We start from the raw sequence: 20344 nt of genomic DNA on the forward strand, positions 1-20344 counted from the left end.
CCACCCCTTGTGTATGGATTACTAGCATCCTAATAATATATTCATGATTAGTTTGTGTGTACAGGCCTCAGGGGTGAAGGCCTTACTATGCCAGCTGAGATATGGCACAAACATCTCAATAGTCTTAGAATCTCACAGAAGGAAGTAGAAGCAGAAAAGTTCTGAGAAAGCTCTTTTTTCTTCATCTCTCTCCCTACTTTGTCAGGCCCAACTGAATAATTAATCATGCCCTCATCATTATAGATATTGATGAATTACTCCTCTGGAAGTCACCACCTCAGACTTGTTGCCATTGTCCTCAAAGGATCTGGTAACTTTCCCAGTGGCACCAAATGTCTACGTGGAAGGCAGGAGCTAACTGCATATGAAAATGGAGAAGGGACTGACCGCCAGGGCTCTTAGAATTCATTCCTTTCTGAGGATTTAAAATCAAAGAAACTGCCTATTCTCTCAGGAAAGGCTCTGAGGAAATAAGGATGTCAATATTTTTTAAAAATCAGAATCACTTACCTGGTAAATCTGCATTTTCTTTTTTTTTTTTTTTTTTTCCTTCCCTCAGACAAGTTTTGGTATTGTCGGCTTTCACCAAACCACAAGGTCCTGCACTATGGAGATCTGGAAGAAAGTCCCCAGGGAGAAGTGCCCCATGATTCCTTGCAGGACAAACGTAAGTGTCTCTTCTGTGTAGGAGGCTTGAGTTTTGGTTGGTTGGTTGTTTCCTGGTCACAGAACATCATACAGAAAGACTATTAACCTAAGTAAACCCATTGGACATGGCCCAACTTGCTGAGTCCTGGCCTGAGCCGTCTCATCAAGCACAAGACCTTGGTGGATTTGTGGTTTGGGAAAGGAATACTCACACATCTGTCCTGAAAGATACAACTCTAGAACTCCAACATCTGCTTTTATATTACTTGTCCATGTGCTGTTCTAAGAAACAAAACCAGCATAAACCTGATTGTCAGCTGTCTTTTTCTGATGATCCAAAATAATCTCACCTGAATTGTGTGTTTGATACCCTACCACTTTTATTCATTATAGTTGACTGAATGGTGGCTCAGTGGTAAAGAACTCGCCTGCCAATGCAAGAGACAAGGGTTCGATCCCTTGGTCAGGAAGATCCCCTGGAGAAGGGAATGGCTACCCACTCCAGTATTCTTGCCTGGGAAATGCCATGGACAGAGGAGCCCGGCAGACTATAGTCCATGGGGTCACAAAAGAGTCAGACACGACTTAACAACTAAACAACAACAAGGTATATAAATTAAACACAGTATTATGGAAACATTAAAATACACAAAGGTAGGGACTTCCTGGCAGCCCAGTGGCTAACACTCCATGCTTCCAGTGCAGGGGGTATATATCTGATCCCTGGCTGGGGAACTAAGATCTCATGTACCACATGGCCCCCAAAAAATTTTTTAATACACAAAGGTAATGAATTAATTTGGAATAGAAATGAGATAAAGTTAGACATAGCGTCAGAGGATATCTCAGGTAGAGAAATCAAACAGTGAGGAAAAAGTAAAGACACTTTAAAATAACTTAACAGTGAGGAAAAAGTAAAGACACTTTAAAATAACTTTTTAAAGTCACCTTGACTCTCCATGAATCACATAATTCACAGGTAAAATCCTTACCCCTAGGTCCTGGCACCTCCCCAAAATCGCCCCAGGGCCCATGGAAGTCCAATCTGTACTGTCTTCCTTGCAGCTCTTAGCCGTCACAGGGGAAAATTAACCACGAGTGGCAAATTCCTGACACACTCAGACTCTAGGCTGACGTATCAGACAGACAACCTGGCATATTCTCTCTTCCTCCAGCTTAAAAATGGTACAGTCTGGTCCTTGTAGTGTCATTTAGTTCAGAAAGCAATCTTATTTCCTTTCATGGGAGCACTGCCGTCTCAGTCCATGTTATTAGCGCTGTTAACAGGAAAGGAAAGAAATCTGAAACCCAGTACTGCAGAGTCTGGGATAGTGTCTATACATACATTCCTGTTGTGGGATCATTCCAGGCCTCTCTTTTTGTGATAAGGACCCTCCCTTTAAGTCTCAGAAAACCTCCATCCCACCACGGACAAGCTAGAACAGTGGTTCTCAGACTGTGGTCCTTGGACCATCCGCAGCAGCAGCATCACCTGGGAACTTACAGAAATGCAGATCCCAAGATACTCCCTCCCAGACTTGATGAATCAGAAATTCTGGGAATGGAGCAGCAGTCTCTGGGTTCATGGGGCCTCCAGGTGATTCTGATGCTCATTTAAAGTGAGAACTACAGGGCTAGATATTATTGGATATGCTTCCCAGTGGGTCCCTAAATTTGGCTTTCACCAATACGTAAACATTTTAAAAGAATAAAAAACTGAGTGGATAGTGGGTTGCCAACTTCAGGTTTTGGCAGGGAAAAAAAGAAAAGCTATTAAAAAAGAAAATCTAACTAAAATTTAATATCACATTCCTTTCATTGTAAAAAGAACTGGATCACAAAAAAAAGGAAAGACCAGAAAGGCCTAACCTTGGAATAAAGGACAGTCCCTTGCACTAAATAAGCTGTATGAAAATCTCATGGCATCTCTAAAAATGATTGTCTTCATTTTCCTGTCTTTGCTATTAACTGGTGAAAAATTCACTGAGAATCCTCTCTCATGAGCTCAAAAGAACTGTGCAAAGGCCAGCCACTTGGAATCAGAGCTTTAAGGTGGTAAAATGAAGAGTTTGAGGTTACTGTTGGCCATAGCAATCAGAAGCTCTCTACAAACTCTCCCACTGCCTCTCTCTTAACTTGGCCAGGAAATAGAGAAAGTGGTCTGGGCCGGAAAACATAAAACACATCTGGGTTCATTCTTGACCCACATGGCCCAGTGAGTCGGCTCTCCCACGCACTGAATGTATTCTTTATCCCCATATTTGTAGGGATCTAATCCATTTCTCAACTCATAGATTGTCATGGGTTGTAGTTTAAATGGAGCACTCTCATTCTAGCTGGCCCTGCTGCTTAGGAAGTCAGTAGCTCTCCCCTAGAGAAGGTCAGGGCATGGACAGCACCTAAGCCTTGTGTAGGGGCCGTCTCTAGACTTGTCCACAAGCTGATGACCCCAAGCTCTACCAAGGCCTGCATCCCCAAGGACTGGAAACTGCAGTGCCGATGCCAGGGAGAGCCAGCTTGCCAGGGTGGTTGCAGAAGAGCCAGGACAGAGCTGCAAATCTCTGGAGAGCTTTTGGTCATGGTCATGATGCTCGTTCAGAGAAAGCATTGCAACAGTCCCTTCTGATTGTGGCTCTGAAACTCTTGTCCGCCCGTTTCCTCTGTGGCCTTAGAAATCTAGGAATTCAGAGTTCCAGAAGAGGTGCTCTACAAACAGTTTACCCATGGTAAGATAAACCAAGAATGCATACCTGTGCAGGTGTTCGTGTGTAGATGTGTGTGTATTAAAGAGATTATATCTGTGTGCCAGGTGGGCCAGTGAGGAGGAACATTCATGTAATGAAATCAGATGAAGCTGTTTTGTGCAGGAAATGAGAAGGCCTCAGCCCAGGAAACCAAAGTTTGCTGCTTCAGGCCTGCCACCTGGTTTGCATTTAATTCCAATTCTGCATTCTGCCTGGAGCAAAATAATCCATCCTCTTGGAGCCCTTCAAAGTCAAAAACCTCATTCCACTAGAAAAATGAGCTGTTCCTTTAATTAATTTCAAGTGCCATTGCTCTTGCCATGTACGATTGCCCTCTCTTGAGACCAACGGGAAAATTGTCTTCCACCCCTTAAGTTAACCAGCTGAATATTGAGATATTGATGAGTCAAATGGTGTAATTGAACCCTCTTAATCCAGAGAATGCAAGTGGAGATTGAGGGCTACTCAGCTGTCTTCGTGCCTAAAAGTTTAGCAAATCTCTTCTCTCGTATTCCTTTTGTTTGACAGGAAACATGGCCCTTGAAAAGTCCATATCTCCTTACCTCCCTTTGCCCCACATTCCTCCCACCAGGTATGCAGACTCTCATCACCCCACTGAAACCAGACTCCACTGCTTTCCAGCAGTGCCCCCACCTCTCAGAACCGCCCTTTGAGAGAATCTAGGCCAGCGCTCTTCACTCCTGCATCAAAGGGGCCGGGAGGAGAGGGCTCAGTCCCTCACACAAGACCATTAAGCCTCTTACCACAGAAGAGAGGAGTGGCAGCCAGAGCAAAGCAGAGTGGGGCGATTTGGGTCGTTGAAGCATGCTAAGTAATTTAGGTCCTTCAATCTACAAAGAGAATTAACTCTGATTATTGATAATAAGAATAATTGCAAATATATTTGGAGTGCTTACTCTATACCAGGCACTGTGCTAAGAGCTCTGCATATTAACAAATTGTCCTCCCCATGACTTGAAGCAGTACGTACCATTGCCCTTCTTTTACAGATTAGGATACAGAGGTACACAAAAGTTAAGTAACCTATTGAAGGCCACTTGTCTAGTAAATAACAGAGCAAAGACCTGAATGCAGCTATCCAACCCCTGGTCCAGATTTTTACCCACAAGGAAGCTTATGCTCCAAGAACTTAAGCCCAAAGTGGCATAGCCAGTAGGTGCATCTAGAACTCAAATCCAGGCTCTGTGATTCTTCCAGCCACTCCAGACTGCCCAGTTAGAGGCCAGATCCTCTACTGAACTGTCCTGGGATCAGCTTGCCCCTCCTCTGTATCTCTGCCCAAAGGAGTTTCCACAGCGGAGCTATATATATGGCAAGTGATCATGCTTACTGGCTACTTCCTGGAGTGATTTCTGCCTCAACTTACTGGCTTCCTGGGGTGATTTCTGCCTCAACTTTCTGGTTCCCAAGGGTGAAAGCTAGAACAATTTTTATCATGATGGCCACATTTACTTTTTTAATTAAAAAAACACATTTCTGTTTTAAATCACAATTAAAATTTCTCCCACAGATATTAGCCATTAAAGAGCTTCCTGAACATATCTGAAGTGATAACCACTTCCAGGGCTGTGTCTGACATGTGTTTAGCATGATCTGGGGAGCTGACACCTTCCAAACATAGGAGAAAATCATGGCCTAGCAAGAGACCATGGAATAGAAGAAAAAGTGGCTGTCTCAGCTCTGTCCCTCACTAGCTGTGTGACATATTTCTTCTCTTTAGGCCTCAGTCTTCCCATCTATAAAATGGAAATGTTGGATTAGATTGTCTCAATCCAGCTCAAACTGAAAATAGCATTGAAAGAAATGAGGGCAGGCCCCAAGGAGTTAAGAGTGGGGGCTAGGGAACCAATGGTGACCTTTCTGGTTCTCATATCTCTGAACCCCACTTTGTTATCCTGCTCCCACATGAAAAAAAGACCTGATGGAAACGCTGGCCCTATTTTGAAGTAATCAAGAGCCCTCTGTCACCTCCTACAGTATAGATTCCAAATGTGTGAGTCTAACTCTGATGGTGGGTTTAGAGAAGATGACATTTTGGCCCTTCCAATGCCTAATTTTCCAGTGCATCCAACAACAAACTATGCAAAGAACAATCTTTAAAAGCCACGCTGTATTTTTAGAACTTTGTGTTTTCCTTTTAGCCACAATCCTGTGAGAAATACAGCAGCTTTTCTCCTTGACAGGGGGCGATGCATATGAAACACATAAAATACGTACTGCCACCAGCATGGTGGAAGCATGCCTTCTCTCCCCCGCTGCCCGCTTATTAGAGATTCTGAAGACTGCTCCCACAGCAGACCTTAGTGTGACCCTTGTCCTGCTCCACATGATGGGTTTTCAGAGCCAAGGGGTAACTTACTATTTACCAGTCATAGACACACTTTCTCATTCACTGAGCACGTTACATATTTGAACAGCAGAAGACTTTCTAGGAGGTGCTTGCTACTCAAACTCCATCTGAGGCTTGAGAAGGGTTTTGGAGTTTGTACATTAATTATATCACAAATTCACTTCAGTGGTACGTTTTCCACTGAAAAGTAAACACTAAGTAAACCCAACTTCCCAAAGTGCCCAAGTATCTCCTCCCAGAGAAGCAAGTAGGTAGCCAGGTTGGCCACTGAGAACAGGGTTAATTATTGGTTATGAAAATGGATTTGAGAAAAGCTGAAAGTCAATAGCTGTGATCAAAGGAAAGTTCAGAAATCACAAGGACTGTCTACAAGAAGATGCCGATCCCAAGAAGCCAGGTAGGGGAGGAAGGGGGTCCAAGGTCAAGGGTCAGGCCACTCAAAAGAGGCTGCATTGCTACATTAAGCTTCAGGAATAAATAACCCCCGAAACCTCACTGACTCACAACAGTTTATTTCTCGCTCCTCAATTATATAACTGACATGTGCTTTCAAAGGACTGCTCTGCATGATCACAGGGACACAGGCTGATGGCTGCTCTGACATCCCAGAGCCGTACCATCTGGAGGGACCACGTGGCCTAATCAGTCCCTGCGGCTGGGGAAGAGAGGCTGATGGAAGTGGGCTTCTCACTGCCTCAGCCAGGAAAAGAGCCAGGCCATCTCCTCTCATGTTTCATTACCAGAGCTAATCATTATTCGGGCCCACCTAAATGCAAAAGTTGCTGAGAAGCATGGTCTTCCATGTGCCCAGAACGTTATTAATGAGAACAAGTCCTATCTACCAAGGAATCTAGAACCAGGAGTCCAAGCTAGAGGAGCAGATGTGGTGGGACAGAGAGCAGGGGGTGCCGTCAGAGAATCCTAGAAGATTTCATCACAGCACCACTCTTCGCTAGGATTCGAGAGAGCTCTGGAGGTATCACGGATTTGGACAGAGTTCTTAGCAACTTTAGGGTACCCGGAAAATGTTAGCTTTTAAAGAGCCTTCCTGTTATATCATGTTGATATTCTACATATTTTATAATTTTATCTTCATCTAAGTGTCACCCCCAGGACCCAATGCCCCAATAAAAGTAGGTGAACTTTAATGGTCAAATCTCTCATTATCTTTGTCATTGGAGGAGTCCAAGGAATTGATGAATCAAAGCTTCTGCACATCCTAACTGAGCCCCTAGAGTCCCTTGAGGGACTGAAAGATTAGGAGTTGGAAAGGGACAGATAACTCTGCAGTTTTTAAAATTAAGTTTCCAAACCAAAAAAAAAAAAAAAAAAAAACCAAAGTTTCCAAACCATCCTGCAGCCTTCTCTCCATCAGATGATCTTAACAAAAGCATTAAGGGCAAAAGCCTTTCCATATCTTTTATCTTCCCGCAAGTCCTGAATAAGACGATAGATAACATCATTTTATCTAACTGCATTATTCTCAGGATTTCCAAGATAAGTGCCAGCTACCATTTCCCTAACAGAAAGGAATGTTCCCTTTATTTAATAGAGTTTAGTTTTGTTGTCCATAAACTAGGAATAACAAAACCTGCCTCACAGAATGGTTGTGAGAATTAATGAGATGGCAAGAGGGAGAATTTGGAGAGTGAGAGTTCAGAATGGTTTATGTTCAGATAGATTTTTTTGTAATAGGGTTACTTCCCCTTATTATCCAAAACTCAGAAACTAAAGTGATGTCACTACTATAGTAAGAGATATCAGTCTATAGGAAGCACTTGGCATTTGCTCGTGGCACATAGATGTCTTCCATAAAATCAGTATCAGTACCACTATTACTTATATCATTATTGGTTCTTCTAATGCCATCACTTTTAACACAACTATGGTGGGTTTTTTATTGTGTGCAATCTTTTTTTTTAGGTATTTCTTTTCTTGAAACAAATTCTACTTATGAACATAGATTTTTCTCCCCAGGAATGCTTTCTACCAGAATATTAAGAGTATATTTTAGTTCCTTGTCCTGGAGCCTGCCTGACTTCTCCCTCTTCATCTCTTGTCTCTTCCTGCTATAGTGTCTGGGAATGGCAGCTGTCCCAACAGACTCGATGATGCTTAGTCTTGCTATTTTATGGACACTTACACGGTCACATGATGTAGTTACTTTCATTTTCTCTTATGAATTTCAGTGCCGGTGGCAGATATCAAAGCTGTGGTGACGGGAAAGGACTGCCCTCATATGAAAGAGAAAGGTGCCCTTAAACAAAATAAGGTATGATTTCCAAATTATTCTAAGTAGTTCTGTCTGCACAACGCAGTTAGTGACTGCAATGGGCCCTTCTTTGGTAGCTATGCCTGTGTGGTTGGGGAGTGTGTGTGTATGTGTGTGTGTGTGTGTGCAGATGTGTCACGCAGTTACACATCTCTTAAACTCAGTTCCTTTTCCTTCCCTGATTCCTTTTACATTTCTCAGCCTTACTCTTTCTCTCACTGATCACTTGCTGAATCCCTACCATGTCTTGTATTCTCCCACTTCCTGTCCATATACAGCCCTAGGAATTGCCCTCACTGATGTTACCAGTCTTCTCTCAAGTCTTTCCACTCATCTCCATCCTCTGGGCCCCTCCTACCCTCCTATTTATGTTCATAGTCTCCCTTCTGCATTTTCTCCCCAATCTCTTCCATTTTCTTCTTCTTAGTTACCCCTATGGGGTCTCAGAGAAGTCTGGGAAATGGAAGAGAGACCAGATGACTCCCAAAAATCTGAGAAAAATTTTCAAGGCCTAATATTCTTCAGCATCATGGGAAATATTGTTTCCCATATTTGAAACAGTTCAAATTCAGCTTAAGGGAGAAAATGTTCCCAAAGGTGTATATTGCTTGAATACTCTTCACATTGCAGTATTTTTCACCCTTCCCACCATGTTGTTCACCATGACAGCCTAGATTCCATAACAGAAGGTGTGGGGGGCAGCATTGTCTGAAAAGGTAGAGGAATTTCCTTTGTCCCCAGTTTGGAGGCATTTGCCCTTGGAGGCAAAGAGTATTAGGGAAGGAATATATGAAGGTAAAAGAAAAGTATATTTTTTTCTTATTAATTAATCTAAAAGGTAACTCTTTGCTTAAAATAATAATTTTAAAATGTGTTATATCTATAGCATATGGATAAGTGAAATGAATAACAGAAAAGTCAAAATGTACAGGAGGAAGAAGTAAGGATACTCAAAACAGGATAAAGTTTTTTAAAAAAAAAAGGAGAAAATAAAAAACAAATGCAACAAATGAAAAAAGTTGCAAACTTGGCAGACATAATATAACTATGTCAATAGTCATTTTAAATGTCGATGGTCTAAATACGCCAATTAAAAGGGATTATTTGAGTAGATAAGAAGCAAGACTAAATATATGTTTTCCTCCAAGAAACCCACTTAAATATAGAAACTAAGAGAGGTGAAAGTAATGGGATGAACAAAGATCAAAATGCACGAGGCAAACTGAGAGAACTGAAAGAAGAAATTCACAAATCCATTATTGTCCTGGAGACTTCAGTAACCGTCTGTCAGTAATTGATAGATCAAGTGAGCAGAAAAATCAATAAGGATATTGATGACCTGAACAGCACCATCAATTAACTTGATCCAATTAACATTAATAGAAAATCTACTCAACAGCAGAATATACATTTTTCTCAAGCTCACAAGAAACATTCACCAAGACTGACCACATTCTGGTTCATAAAATAGATCTTAACAAATGTAGAAGTAACAGTCATACAAACTGTATTCTAATTCACGATGGAATTAGACTAGAAATCAATAACAGAAAGATAGATGGAAAATCCCCAAAATGTTTGGAAATTTCAGAACACACTTCCAAATAACCCATAGTCCAAAGAGGTAGTCTAAACAGAAATAACAAAATGTTTTACACTAAGTAAAATGAAAATATAACTTACTAAAATGGGTGGGTTGTGATGAAAGGGAAATGTATAGCATTAAATGCATATATTAGGAAAGAGGAAAAGTCTAAAATCAGTAAAGTTTCCACCTTAGGGAACTAGAGAAAGAAGAGCAATTTAAGCCTAAAGAAAACAGAAGAAAAGAAATAATAAATATTAGAGATCAATGAAATTGAAAACAGGAAAATAGTAGAGAAAATCAACAAATGCAAAACTTGGTCCTTGGAAAATATAAATGAAATTGAAATTTCTAGCTTGACTAACCAAAAGAAAATGAAAGAAGATACAAGCCATCAATGTCAAAACAGGTATGGAGATGAGCTCATTTGAGCCTAGGATGTATGTGGCTGATTTTGGCCTTCTTGTTTCAGATTTCTCTCCCTTTAGAAGAGACCAACAAAACAAACTGAGTGAATGACTTTTCCAACCTTATTTTTAAAAATTGTGGTGACACTTAACAGAAAACTGGGCAAGTGGGCAGATGAAATGAGTGATAGATGAATGGATGGAGAGAGAGGTGGTTGGATGATGGAAGAATGGATTGATAAATGGGACACACTGCTGTAAACACATGATAAGACTTCAAATGAAGGCTCCTTTCTGGGATTTGCTAGCCTAGAAGGCTAAGAGAGGTAGTAGTAGCTCTGCTAGCCTGGCTCTTTCATTTGTATACATATGGAAATAATTTGTCTTGTAATATTAATAGTGTTCATATATTTGATGCATCAGGAAAAATGTCAGAAAGTAGAAAGGAAACCCGAAATTCTAATAATTTATTTCCTAACCCACTCACACCCCTTCCCCAATGATCCAGAGGCCTGCTCCTCCCTACCTCTGGGACTTCTGGATAGGAAAGGGGAGTTGTTGTCATTCAGTCACTAAGTCCTGTACTCCTCTATATCTCAGAGTTTGCTCAGATTCCTGTCCATTGAGTCAGTGATGCTATCCAACCATATCTTCTGATGCTGGGAAAGACTGAAGGCAAAAGGAGAAGGGGGCAGTGGAGGATGAGATGGGATGAGATGGAAAGAAGAGGCCTGAAACTTAAAAGGAGGGCTGGCCAAAGTGTGTCCACAGGAGGCCTGTCAGGGCATGGCAGTGGGCAGCAACCAAGGCCTGCTGCTGGCTCTTCAGCTTTTCCAGCTAGACAGTAGATTCTGACATTTTATGCCCCAGGACTCTTGATTAGCTTAATTATGAGCAGGGAAAACTGGACATTCAGATCTGTTGGTAACTGGTAGTACTTCTTGCTCATTCAACAGCTGACATGCCAGGCACAGTCTAAGGTCCTAGAAATAGATAAAGGAAAGGGACTGATCCTTTCCCTTGAGGCAGAGGTCTTTTTTCATAGAGTCCTTCACTCAGTCAGCATTAGAGCATTTGAGATAGGATGGGCTTTAGGCACAGAGTGATGCACAGGCAGACACAGCCCTGTCCTCCTGGAGCTGAGTCTAACTTGTTTAAAAGAAGTTGGTGCAACAAATTTCTGTGGACACAAAAAGTATTGACTTTTTCACAGAGAGAGTAGGAAATTCCTGATACTTGAAAAGAATTTTCATGGGTGAATGGAAATTGAATTGGAAGAATTTGACTTTTAAGGATTAAGGATTCTAAATTCAAACTCTGTGGTTCATGAAATAAAGTTGATTTGTTACTGTATTTTTGAAAGTAGGCAGTCCTGGTACTTATCCCACTGCCTTGGGCTTTAGAAGTTAAATAGCATGCAATCACCAGAGGAAAACTCTAACCAGATATCAGTGAAAGGGATAGGAATATGTTTGACCTGAGACATGCTTCCATTTCACCATGCCCAGAGCCCAGATTTATTTTTCCAGTATGATTAACGTACCTGAAATTAGAAGCAGATTATATTAGAAGATGATGTTCTAGTATTGACTTGAAAATCCTGATCTTAAGCAAAAAGCCTTTTATTCAGAGTTACTTCATTCATCATTCATAGTCACACTATATTGAGTATTTTCTTTATACCAGACCTGTGCCGGGTGCTGGGAATCCAAAGATAAATATGACCTGACCCCTGATATTTTGTGTCTAGAGCAGATACAAGATTTAATGATCCACATGCTATTATAATCCAATGGTGCCTATGCCCCAGTAAATTTAAAAACAAGGGGAGCCTGGGATTTTGAGAAGGTTCATGGAGGAAGTGATGTCTGAGCTGGGTTTTGAAAAGAAGAGAGGGGAAGACCTTCTAGGAGAAGGAAACAATATATGAAAGGCGCGTGGGGTCTTTTGACATCTGATGAATATCCTCTGACTGAGAAACATTGAATTCACAGTAGGATTGGTGGGGACAGAGATGAAAATGGGTTGGAGAACTATTGGCTCAGATAGATGGGGCCCAAACATAAAGCTACTTCACAGAAGGCAAAACCCTCTCACTATATAATATATGAATGACTGATTTTACCTTCTACAATAGAAAGTCAAACTCATAGGTATACAGATGAGCCGCAGTGTTAATAGCTATGAAATCTACTATTTCTCTGGCCACGTTTAGCACACACACATGCCAAGTTATGTACACATCCGTAATCAAAATGCTTTGCCCTCAAGATAACATGGATAGATGCTGGAGAACCAACATGATTAAAGTGAATGCCAGGTGAGATGGCCAAATTAGACAAGTCACCCCAAAACAATGTAAGGAATGGCAGCCAACACTTTACAGTGAAATTATGTTGTATAAAACTCTACTCTCATATTCCATCAGCCCATCACGTGGCCCTGGAAGGTGGAAATCCCCAAACCAAGACACCATCATGCCCAGAATTTCTCTGAGCATCCCCTGACCCTGTATGCCTTGTCATTAGACCCAGGGCCAGAAGGTTGAGTGGGGTCAGAGGTCATAGGGTGAGTTCCTCCTGTATCCTCCAACCACAGAACTCACTTATCCCAGGCCTTCCTCCACATGTGAGGGGAGGCCATATGAATTAGTGAGATGGAGGATGGAAATAAGCTACTCCTGGACATGATTTTTCACTGACTTAGATCCAGAGTGAATAAAAGACCTTAGGTAGTGAGTAGCAAAACCGCAGAGCATCAAATATCTAAGAGAGTGTTGTGGTGTGTGACAAGAGGCCCCTGAGGGGGATGCTGCCCCAGATCCACAACCACTTACTCCACCGCCTCCTGGCACCTCTCTCCCTCACAGACAGTTTGGACAGGTGGCCGCTTCTAGAGTGTTAGCCCGAGAGGCCGTCGCTGCCAGCTCTGCAGCCTGCCTGCTCAAAGTGCTAGAGAGCTGACCTCCACCAAAGCCTCAATGACAGCCAACTGGAGACGTCAATAAAACTCATTATAAGTGATAGCAGCCTTTAACGCAGGCATGCAACTCAGAGAAGTAATTCCTCCAACCCCTCCCAGGCAGCTTTGGTGAAATTAAAGTGGGGATTGACATTCTCACGAATTTCCTATTCCCTGCCTGTGTTTATCAGAAATCTAGGTCATGACAGTTCCTCTCTTTCACGTCCTCGCTGGTAAATGCCTTAGAAGGGCAAAACCTAAAGTTGGCAGCCCCCCCTCCTTTTTCTTCCTACTCCATGCCCTGTGGAAGAGAAAGTGTCACAAGGACAGCCACACTGACACTCTGGTCTCAAGAGACTTCAGCACCTAGTCAAGAGGCCACGTCTGGGCTCTGGTGATGCTCACACCTGCTGTCGTAAGCAAGGGGATGATTAGCTATGTGCCTGCCCTAAGCAGAGCAGCAGGCATGGTCTAGCATCAGTCAGAAATCCGTTGTCAGTCTCACCTTTTCCTGTTGACTTCTGAAGGTCACCTGGTGCTGCTGTGATGTACTGACTGGGTGTCCAGAAGCAAAGCCCCTCCTCTCCTTTCTCTCCAATCTCCTAAGTACGAGTCAGAATTTTTCCAGGGGATGACACTAAGATTAGTAAAGAAATCATCATCTATATCAATGTTTCTCATCTAAGAACAGTTTTTATGAATTTAGGAGATTAGAGCTTAACATTTTGTTGAAAAATGTTTTCAGTTTTTTAAAAGAAAATAATCACCTATGATCCCAGCACCTTAACATAATTATTTTCATTTCACATATTCGGTTCCAGTCTCCAACCACAGCTAGACATTGTTCCTAGTTGTGATCAGTATGTAAATAATGTTCATTTCTCTTGTTTGTTTTTCCACTTAAAATCAAATGTTTGTAATTATACTTAATGCCTGCTGCTGCTGCTAAGTCGCTTCAGTCATGCCCGACTCTGTGCGACCCCGTAGACGGCAGCCCACCAGGTTCCCCCATCCTTGGGATTCTCCAGGCAAGAACACTGGAGTGGGTTGCCATTTCCCATTAGCAACCCTGCGAAATATATGCTGCTGCTGCTACTTAATGCCTAGCAGCATTTATTTTGCAGGGTTGCTAATTTGTGATTTCTTTATTTAATGTTCTACCCAAAGAAGGGAGGACATTTATTTAGTTCCTTGTATTACATTCTTATGGCTTCCTTGGTGGCTCAGTTGGTAAAGAATACACCTGCAATGCGGGAGACCACCTGCAACCCAGGAGACCCAGGTTCAATTCCCGGGATGGAGCAATCCTCTGGAGAAGGAAGTGGCAACCCACTCCAGTATTCTTGCCTGAAAAATCCCACGGAGTGAGGAGCTTAGCAGGCTACAGTGCATGGGGTCGCAGAGTCAGGCACAACTGAGTGCAGTGCTGTGTTTTTCTGTTCTGTTACATTCTTACAGATAATAGTATATACAGTTTTGCTTCCTTTTGAATTTTTTTAGGAGTAACTCCAAAAGTGGGACGGCTTGTTCTTGATATGGACTGCCTTACAGGCTTTTTTAAAAGGATGACACCAATTATGGCACCACTGTCAGGACCCATGACCATTTTCATTATGCACTAAAAGACCTGAAAGAGATGCTAAACTTATGGGGAAATTGTTTTTGTTTGTTGGTGAACTCTTTTCCAATTTTATTGATCTTTCCTGGGCTGGCTTGAATAGAATCCTAAGGAAAACAAGAATGAAAAATTCAGAGTGGGTAGTCTTGCAGAATAGATCCTGGTCTGTGATTCAGCAGTTTTTCCTTCACCTGTTTCTATTTCTGGTAGGGTGAGGATACCCTAAGAGGATGAGATACTGTTAGGTCTGGGTTCAGAACAAAAGCTGCTTTCCCTTAATGAGGGGACAGCTAGAGTCGAGCCAAACACAGAATTCATGAGAGCCACAAATAGCCTGATGGCTGACTGTGTCAGGAGAGGCATCCGCCTAATGCTGAGCCTTTGGAGTCCGCTTGGGAGAATTCTTTCTCATCTGAAATTCTTAAATCTAGAGGCAGTGACCTCATCTTTCTCCCTTCTGTCTTCTTTCTGGAGCATTCTTGCTGTGAGTTACTGGCCAAAGACAAATCCTCTGACAGATGTTGAGGTAGAGAATGATGTGGAGAGGTCTACTTCCCTAAGAAAGAACGCCTGTGGGTGGTTACTGAGAATGCAGCTCCTAGATCATACCGTGAGGGAAAGGGGCAGTCCTCAGTGGTGCCTAATAGACACAGAGACAGAAGGTAGGCTAGCACATGAGTTTTGTAGTGATGCAGAGCATCGATGTGGACTCACTTGGCTCTTTCCTCCAAATTAGGAGTTGTTAGGGTGTTGAGAGGGGCTGCCTTGGTGGCTCAGATGGTAAAGAATCTGCCTATAATGGAGAAGACACAGGAGATGCACGTTCGATCCGTGGGTCAGGATGATCCCCTGGAGAAGGAAATGGCTACCCACTCCAGTATTCTTGCCAGGAGAATTCCATGGATAGAACCCGGTGGGCTACAGTCCATGGGGTCACAAAGAGTTGGATGTGACTGAGCAACTAATTGGAGAAGGTGATGGCACCCCACTCCAGTACTCTTGCCTGGAAAATCCCATGGACAGAGGAGCCTGGTGGGCTGCAGTCCATGGGGTTGCAAAGAGTCGGACACGACTGAGCGACTTCACTTTGACTTTTCACTTTCATGCATTGGAGAAGGAAATGGCAACCCACTCCAGTGTTCTTGCCTGGAGAATCCCAGGGACAGGGGAGCCTGGTGGGCTGCCGTCTATGGGGTCGCATAGAGTCGGACACGACTGAAGCGACTTAGCAGCAGCAGCAGCAGAGCAACTAATACACGCACATAAACACAATACAGGGTGCTAAGATGTTCAGTGACTCTCATCTTCCAGAGACTGTACTTGCTGACTGCTCAATCCAGTAGAATAATCATTATATCTATTAGTGCATAGTGTGTACAATTTGAGAAGCATATTTTAACGCACATATTAGGAACAACACTAAGTGTCTCAGCCAAGGTCATTCAGCTACAATGGAATGACTGCAACACTTAGTCCTTGGCCCTTTGGGTCTGTCTCATAGTCTGTACTATGAATGAACCCAGGCACTCGAACGAAGAGACATTCACCAATGAATGAGTCCAGCTATTCTGCCACTTGGGCCCATACTGTCCTTTATACCCTGCAGCCACTATAGGATAAAACTAGGTTTCATATAAACTTTGCTCTACAGTAGTTCAGAGATCAAAGGGCAGACATACTACCTAAAGATAGTGGATTCGTCCCGAAGCCTCATTACCTCCTATGTAGCTTCCATGTTTTAGGAAGTTTATACCCACTATGAACACCTGTCTTTTTGGAAATGATAGAAGATAGAGCAGCCCATAATGTTGCTGATTGCGAAAGAGTTTACTACTTTCCATGGTCTCCCTGGGAGGGAGATGTTGAAGATAGGAAAGTAGCATAGCTTTGGGGCTGTGTGGCCTTGGACAACTCACTTAACCTCTCTGAGCTCCTTCCCATAAAAAGGGAATGATAACACTTGCTCCATGCACTGTCTTGAGAATTAAACGAATTGGTTCATGCAGACCTCCCATGAACAGAGAGAAGGAAACGTGTTGTGAATCTTGAAAAATATCGTCCTTCTTCCCATCAGCCTCACTACCGCTCCTCTTGCCTGGACCCACTACAGGCACTATTCCACGTGCAATCTGCAGCCATTTGTAACTGAAAAGCAAAACGTGCAAATTGTCTTCAGTGTGGTGTTTTCTCTAATCTCTTGCAGGAGGTGCTTGAACTTGCTTTCTCCATCTTGTATGACTCAAACTGCCAACTGAACTTCATAGCTCCTGACAAGCATGAGGTAAAGATCTCCAGGGGTTAATTTATGAGAGAATGTCATATTTTCTTGAGAAAAACAGCAGATAAAAAAATACTGGAAAGAATTTTTTTTAAGTCTACCTAAGAAAAATTATGAGCAAATGCACATTTTGTTGACTTAGAATAGAATGAAAACCTCTCAAAAAACTGCAAATTAAACAGATTCAGCTTCTTCTTAGCTTAATCAAGAGTTTATGGTAAAGAAGAAGGTACAAGTGCTTCATAGTAAGGACATACTGTTACAGAAAAAATATCATCCTTAGCTATGGCTTGGTTTTTATTGAATATTTAGGTTTTGGTCAAAATTTTCCCATAATAAATTTGTCTCAATTCTTTAAAACATTTGAGAACTAGATTTTTTATCATGTTTAAGTTATTTTAAGAGGTTTAGGACTGTCTCTGCTGTTGGAATTTTATTTTTGAGATGCTTTTATTCCTTTTTGACATCTTGTTATATGTATAATTTGTTTCTCTTCTCGAAGCACACTGTCAGCTATATTTAAAATATTTAGCATAAATCTAGGAAAATGCATTTGTAAGATGAAGTAGCAGCTATGGCTGATTTAACTTTTTTTCTTGTAAGCTAGAACACAACATCATGCTTGAAACTCTTATTTTTAGATGATACCATTCAAATTTTTGTTGTGCATGTGGTAACATAAAAAGCTTTTAGAAAGGAAGGAACATTTTAATAGAACTTGAATTTTGTTCCCCATTTCCCCAGGGAGATTTAACTCATTTAGAAGTTATTCTGTATTTGTTTTGTTTTTTACTGCTTTGAAGCTTTTGGATAAAATTGTACATCCCCCAAAGAGAAGAAAGATTAGATGCAAATCCTGCATTTAAAGTGGTGCTTAAATATAATTCTGTGTTACTTGACATTTAGTTCATGGAAGGGAATGACTTTGTCTTCATCTTCTTGAAAATAGATACCGTGTCCTACCATTTCTCTTTTTAAATAAAACTGTGGTTGTACGCAGGCCACCATATTCAAGATATATACAGATATATAGGAAACCACTTAAAATAGTAGAACTGAGGATGCTATTTAAATCTATACAAGGCTGTTTTGCCCAGTGTACATTAATTCCAGATAAGGATAAATGCTCTGAGACTGCCAAATTTTTATTCATATCTGCCACTTTTTATTGATGCAGTGAGGAGAAAAATGCCATGCCCTTGTGAATACTTTTAATTTCTTCAGACCACTTTCATATCTATTGCCTCATTTTATTTGCATAATTGCTCCATAAAGCAGAAAATTCTATTACAGATATCTTCACTGATCAAAGGAGGAGAGAGAAGCCTCCCAAAATTGACTACCTCAACAATAGTAAAGACAATAGTAATTATAACTGGAATACTCTGAACCAGGCACCATTCAATGCTTTGTGTGCCTCACCTCCCTCAATCTTCATTCTGTAACTGTAAAAGAAACAAGCTAATGTTATTCCCATTTTATTAAAAGAAAAAAAATAATGCTCCACAGAGAACTTAAAAAACTTTTTCCAGATCAAACAAATAGTAAGTGATAGAACCTGGATTTAAACAATGGGGATCTTGTTCCAGAAACACCTTCTATCTGAGCCCTGTACTGGGTGGCTTGGAAGGAAGAAAGCAGGACCTGGACTCAGGACTTCCTGCCAGTGCCCATCCCCTAGCTTCAGCAATTATCAACTCATAGACAATGAAGTTTCACCTGTATCCCCGCCCACACCCAGCTGCCATACCCCAGATTATTTTCAAAGCGCATCCAGATGTCATCATTTTATTTGTAAATACTCCCCTTGTGCACCTCTAAAGACCCGATGGACCGTAACTCGCCAGGCTTCTCTGTCCATGGTATTCTCCAGGTGAGAATACTGATGTGGGTTGCCATGCCTTCCTCCAGAGGATCTTCCCAACCCAGGTATCGAACCCATGTCTTTTATGTCTCCTGCATTGGCAGACAAGTTCTTTACCACTAGCGCCACCTGGGAAGTCCTACATTTCAATAGGTTGCCATTATTGTCATTATCAGTGTCCAAATTATCTTATCTAGAAAAAGTAGATCTGGTCCCATCACTTCATGGCAAATAGATGGGAGGAAAAAATGGAAACAGTGACAGACTTTATTTTCTTGGGCTCCAAAATCACTGTGGATGGTGACTGCGGCCATGAAATTAAAAGACATTTGCTCCTTGGAAGAAAATCTGTGACAAAGCTAGACAGTGTATTAAAAGGCAGAGACATCACTTTACCAACAAAGGTCTGTATAGTCAAAGCTATGGTTTTTCCAGTAGTCATGTATGAATGTGAGAGGTGAACCGTAAAGAAGGTTGAGTGACAAAGAATTGATGCTTTTGAACTGTGGTGTTGGAAAAGACCCTTGAGAGTCCCTTGGACTGCAAGGAGATTAAATCAGTCAATCCTAAAGGAAATCATCCCTGAATATTCATTGGAAGGACTGACACTGAAGCTTCAATACTTTGGTCACCTGATGTGAAGAGCTAACTCACTGGACAAGATTGCAGGCAGGAGAAGAAAGGGGGCAATGGGATGAGATGGTTGGATGGCATCATTGACTCAATGGACGTGAGTTTTCGCAAACTCCAAGAGACAATGAAGGACATGGAAGCCTAGCATGCTGCAGTCCATGGGGTGGCACACAGTTGGACATGACTGAGCGACTGAACAACTATAGAGAAAGTAGGAATACCTTCTGGTTGGCTTCTGAGTCCTATTGACAGATGACCCTGGCAGTTTTCAGGCATTCTGGCATGACAAGATACTCCAGGTTCTTCTTGAGCATTCCCTGCCTTTTCTCTATGGAGTTTTGACTCCTTTTGGTATTTAGCAACCAGAATCTGGACATTCAGTGTGCCTATTACTACTGGGTTGGTGATTATTTTTAGGCATTTTTGTAGACAGAGCTTGGAGTTATGTTTTTAAAAGACAAAATACATCATACATTTATACCGATATTTCCAACTCAGATTCAGTACTACAGTTTTTATTTATTGATCATGATGCTTTTTAAAAAAGTTTTCTGTGCTTGCTGCTTCTCAAAAGAAAAGCACCACAGAAGTGTTCCTGTGGGTTAAATTAATCTGTACTAGGAAGCTAGCCAGGACTGGGAAGGCTGTGTACAAAGAGTAGCGACCCCAGCACTTAGGGATTTACAGTGAAACAGTGTCTAAACTGGAAGGGGCCTCAAAGAGCATGGGGTTCAGTGGTGCTTCTAAATGGAGATACATCAGAATTAGCTGGAAGCTTTTCTAAATAAAATTTCCTGACCTAAGATTTGTAAGATCAAGATCTACAGAGTAGGACCTGGGTTCTATTTTTATCAAGATTATTTATGAAGAAACAAACGTTTAGATGTGTTTAGAAACCCTCTAAGGCATTCACAAGATCACTAATACTTCCAGAAACCTCTTAGCCCTCAGTTGATACTTAGA

At 41.8% G+C, this 20344-nt stretch overlaps 1 protein-coding gene across 8 annotated transcripts in view; it reads left to right on the forward strand.

Annotated features, from left to right (window-relative positions):
• The window catches only part of ELMO1 (engulfment and cell motility 1), a 582500-nt gene that overhangs the window by 559053 nt on the left and 3103 nt on the right, over nucleotides 1-20344 (forward strand). For all 8 annotated transcript variants that reach the window (XM_015469368.3, XM_015469370.3, XM_059885500.1 and 5 more), the window contains 3 exons: nucleotides 560-667; nucleotides 7953-8035; nucleotides 16810-16887. In XM_015469368.3, the coding sequence (XP_015324854.1) occupies nucleotides 560-667; nucleotides 7953-8035; nucleotides 16810-16887 (269 nt within the window). The remainder of the gene's footprint in view (nucleotides 1-559; nucleotides 668-7952; nucleotides 8036-16809; nucleotides 16888-20344) is intronic.

The sequence above is a fragment of the Bos taurus genome, chromosome 4, assembly GCF_002263795.3.
Source record: "Bos taurus isolate L1 Dominette 01449 registration number 42190680 breed Hereford chromosome 4, ARS-UCD2.0, whole genome shotgun sequence".
Classification (NCBI taxonomy): Eukaryota; Metazoa; Chordata; class Mammalia; order Artiodactyla; family Bovidae; genus Bos; species Bos taurus.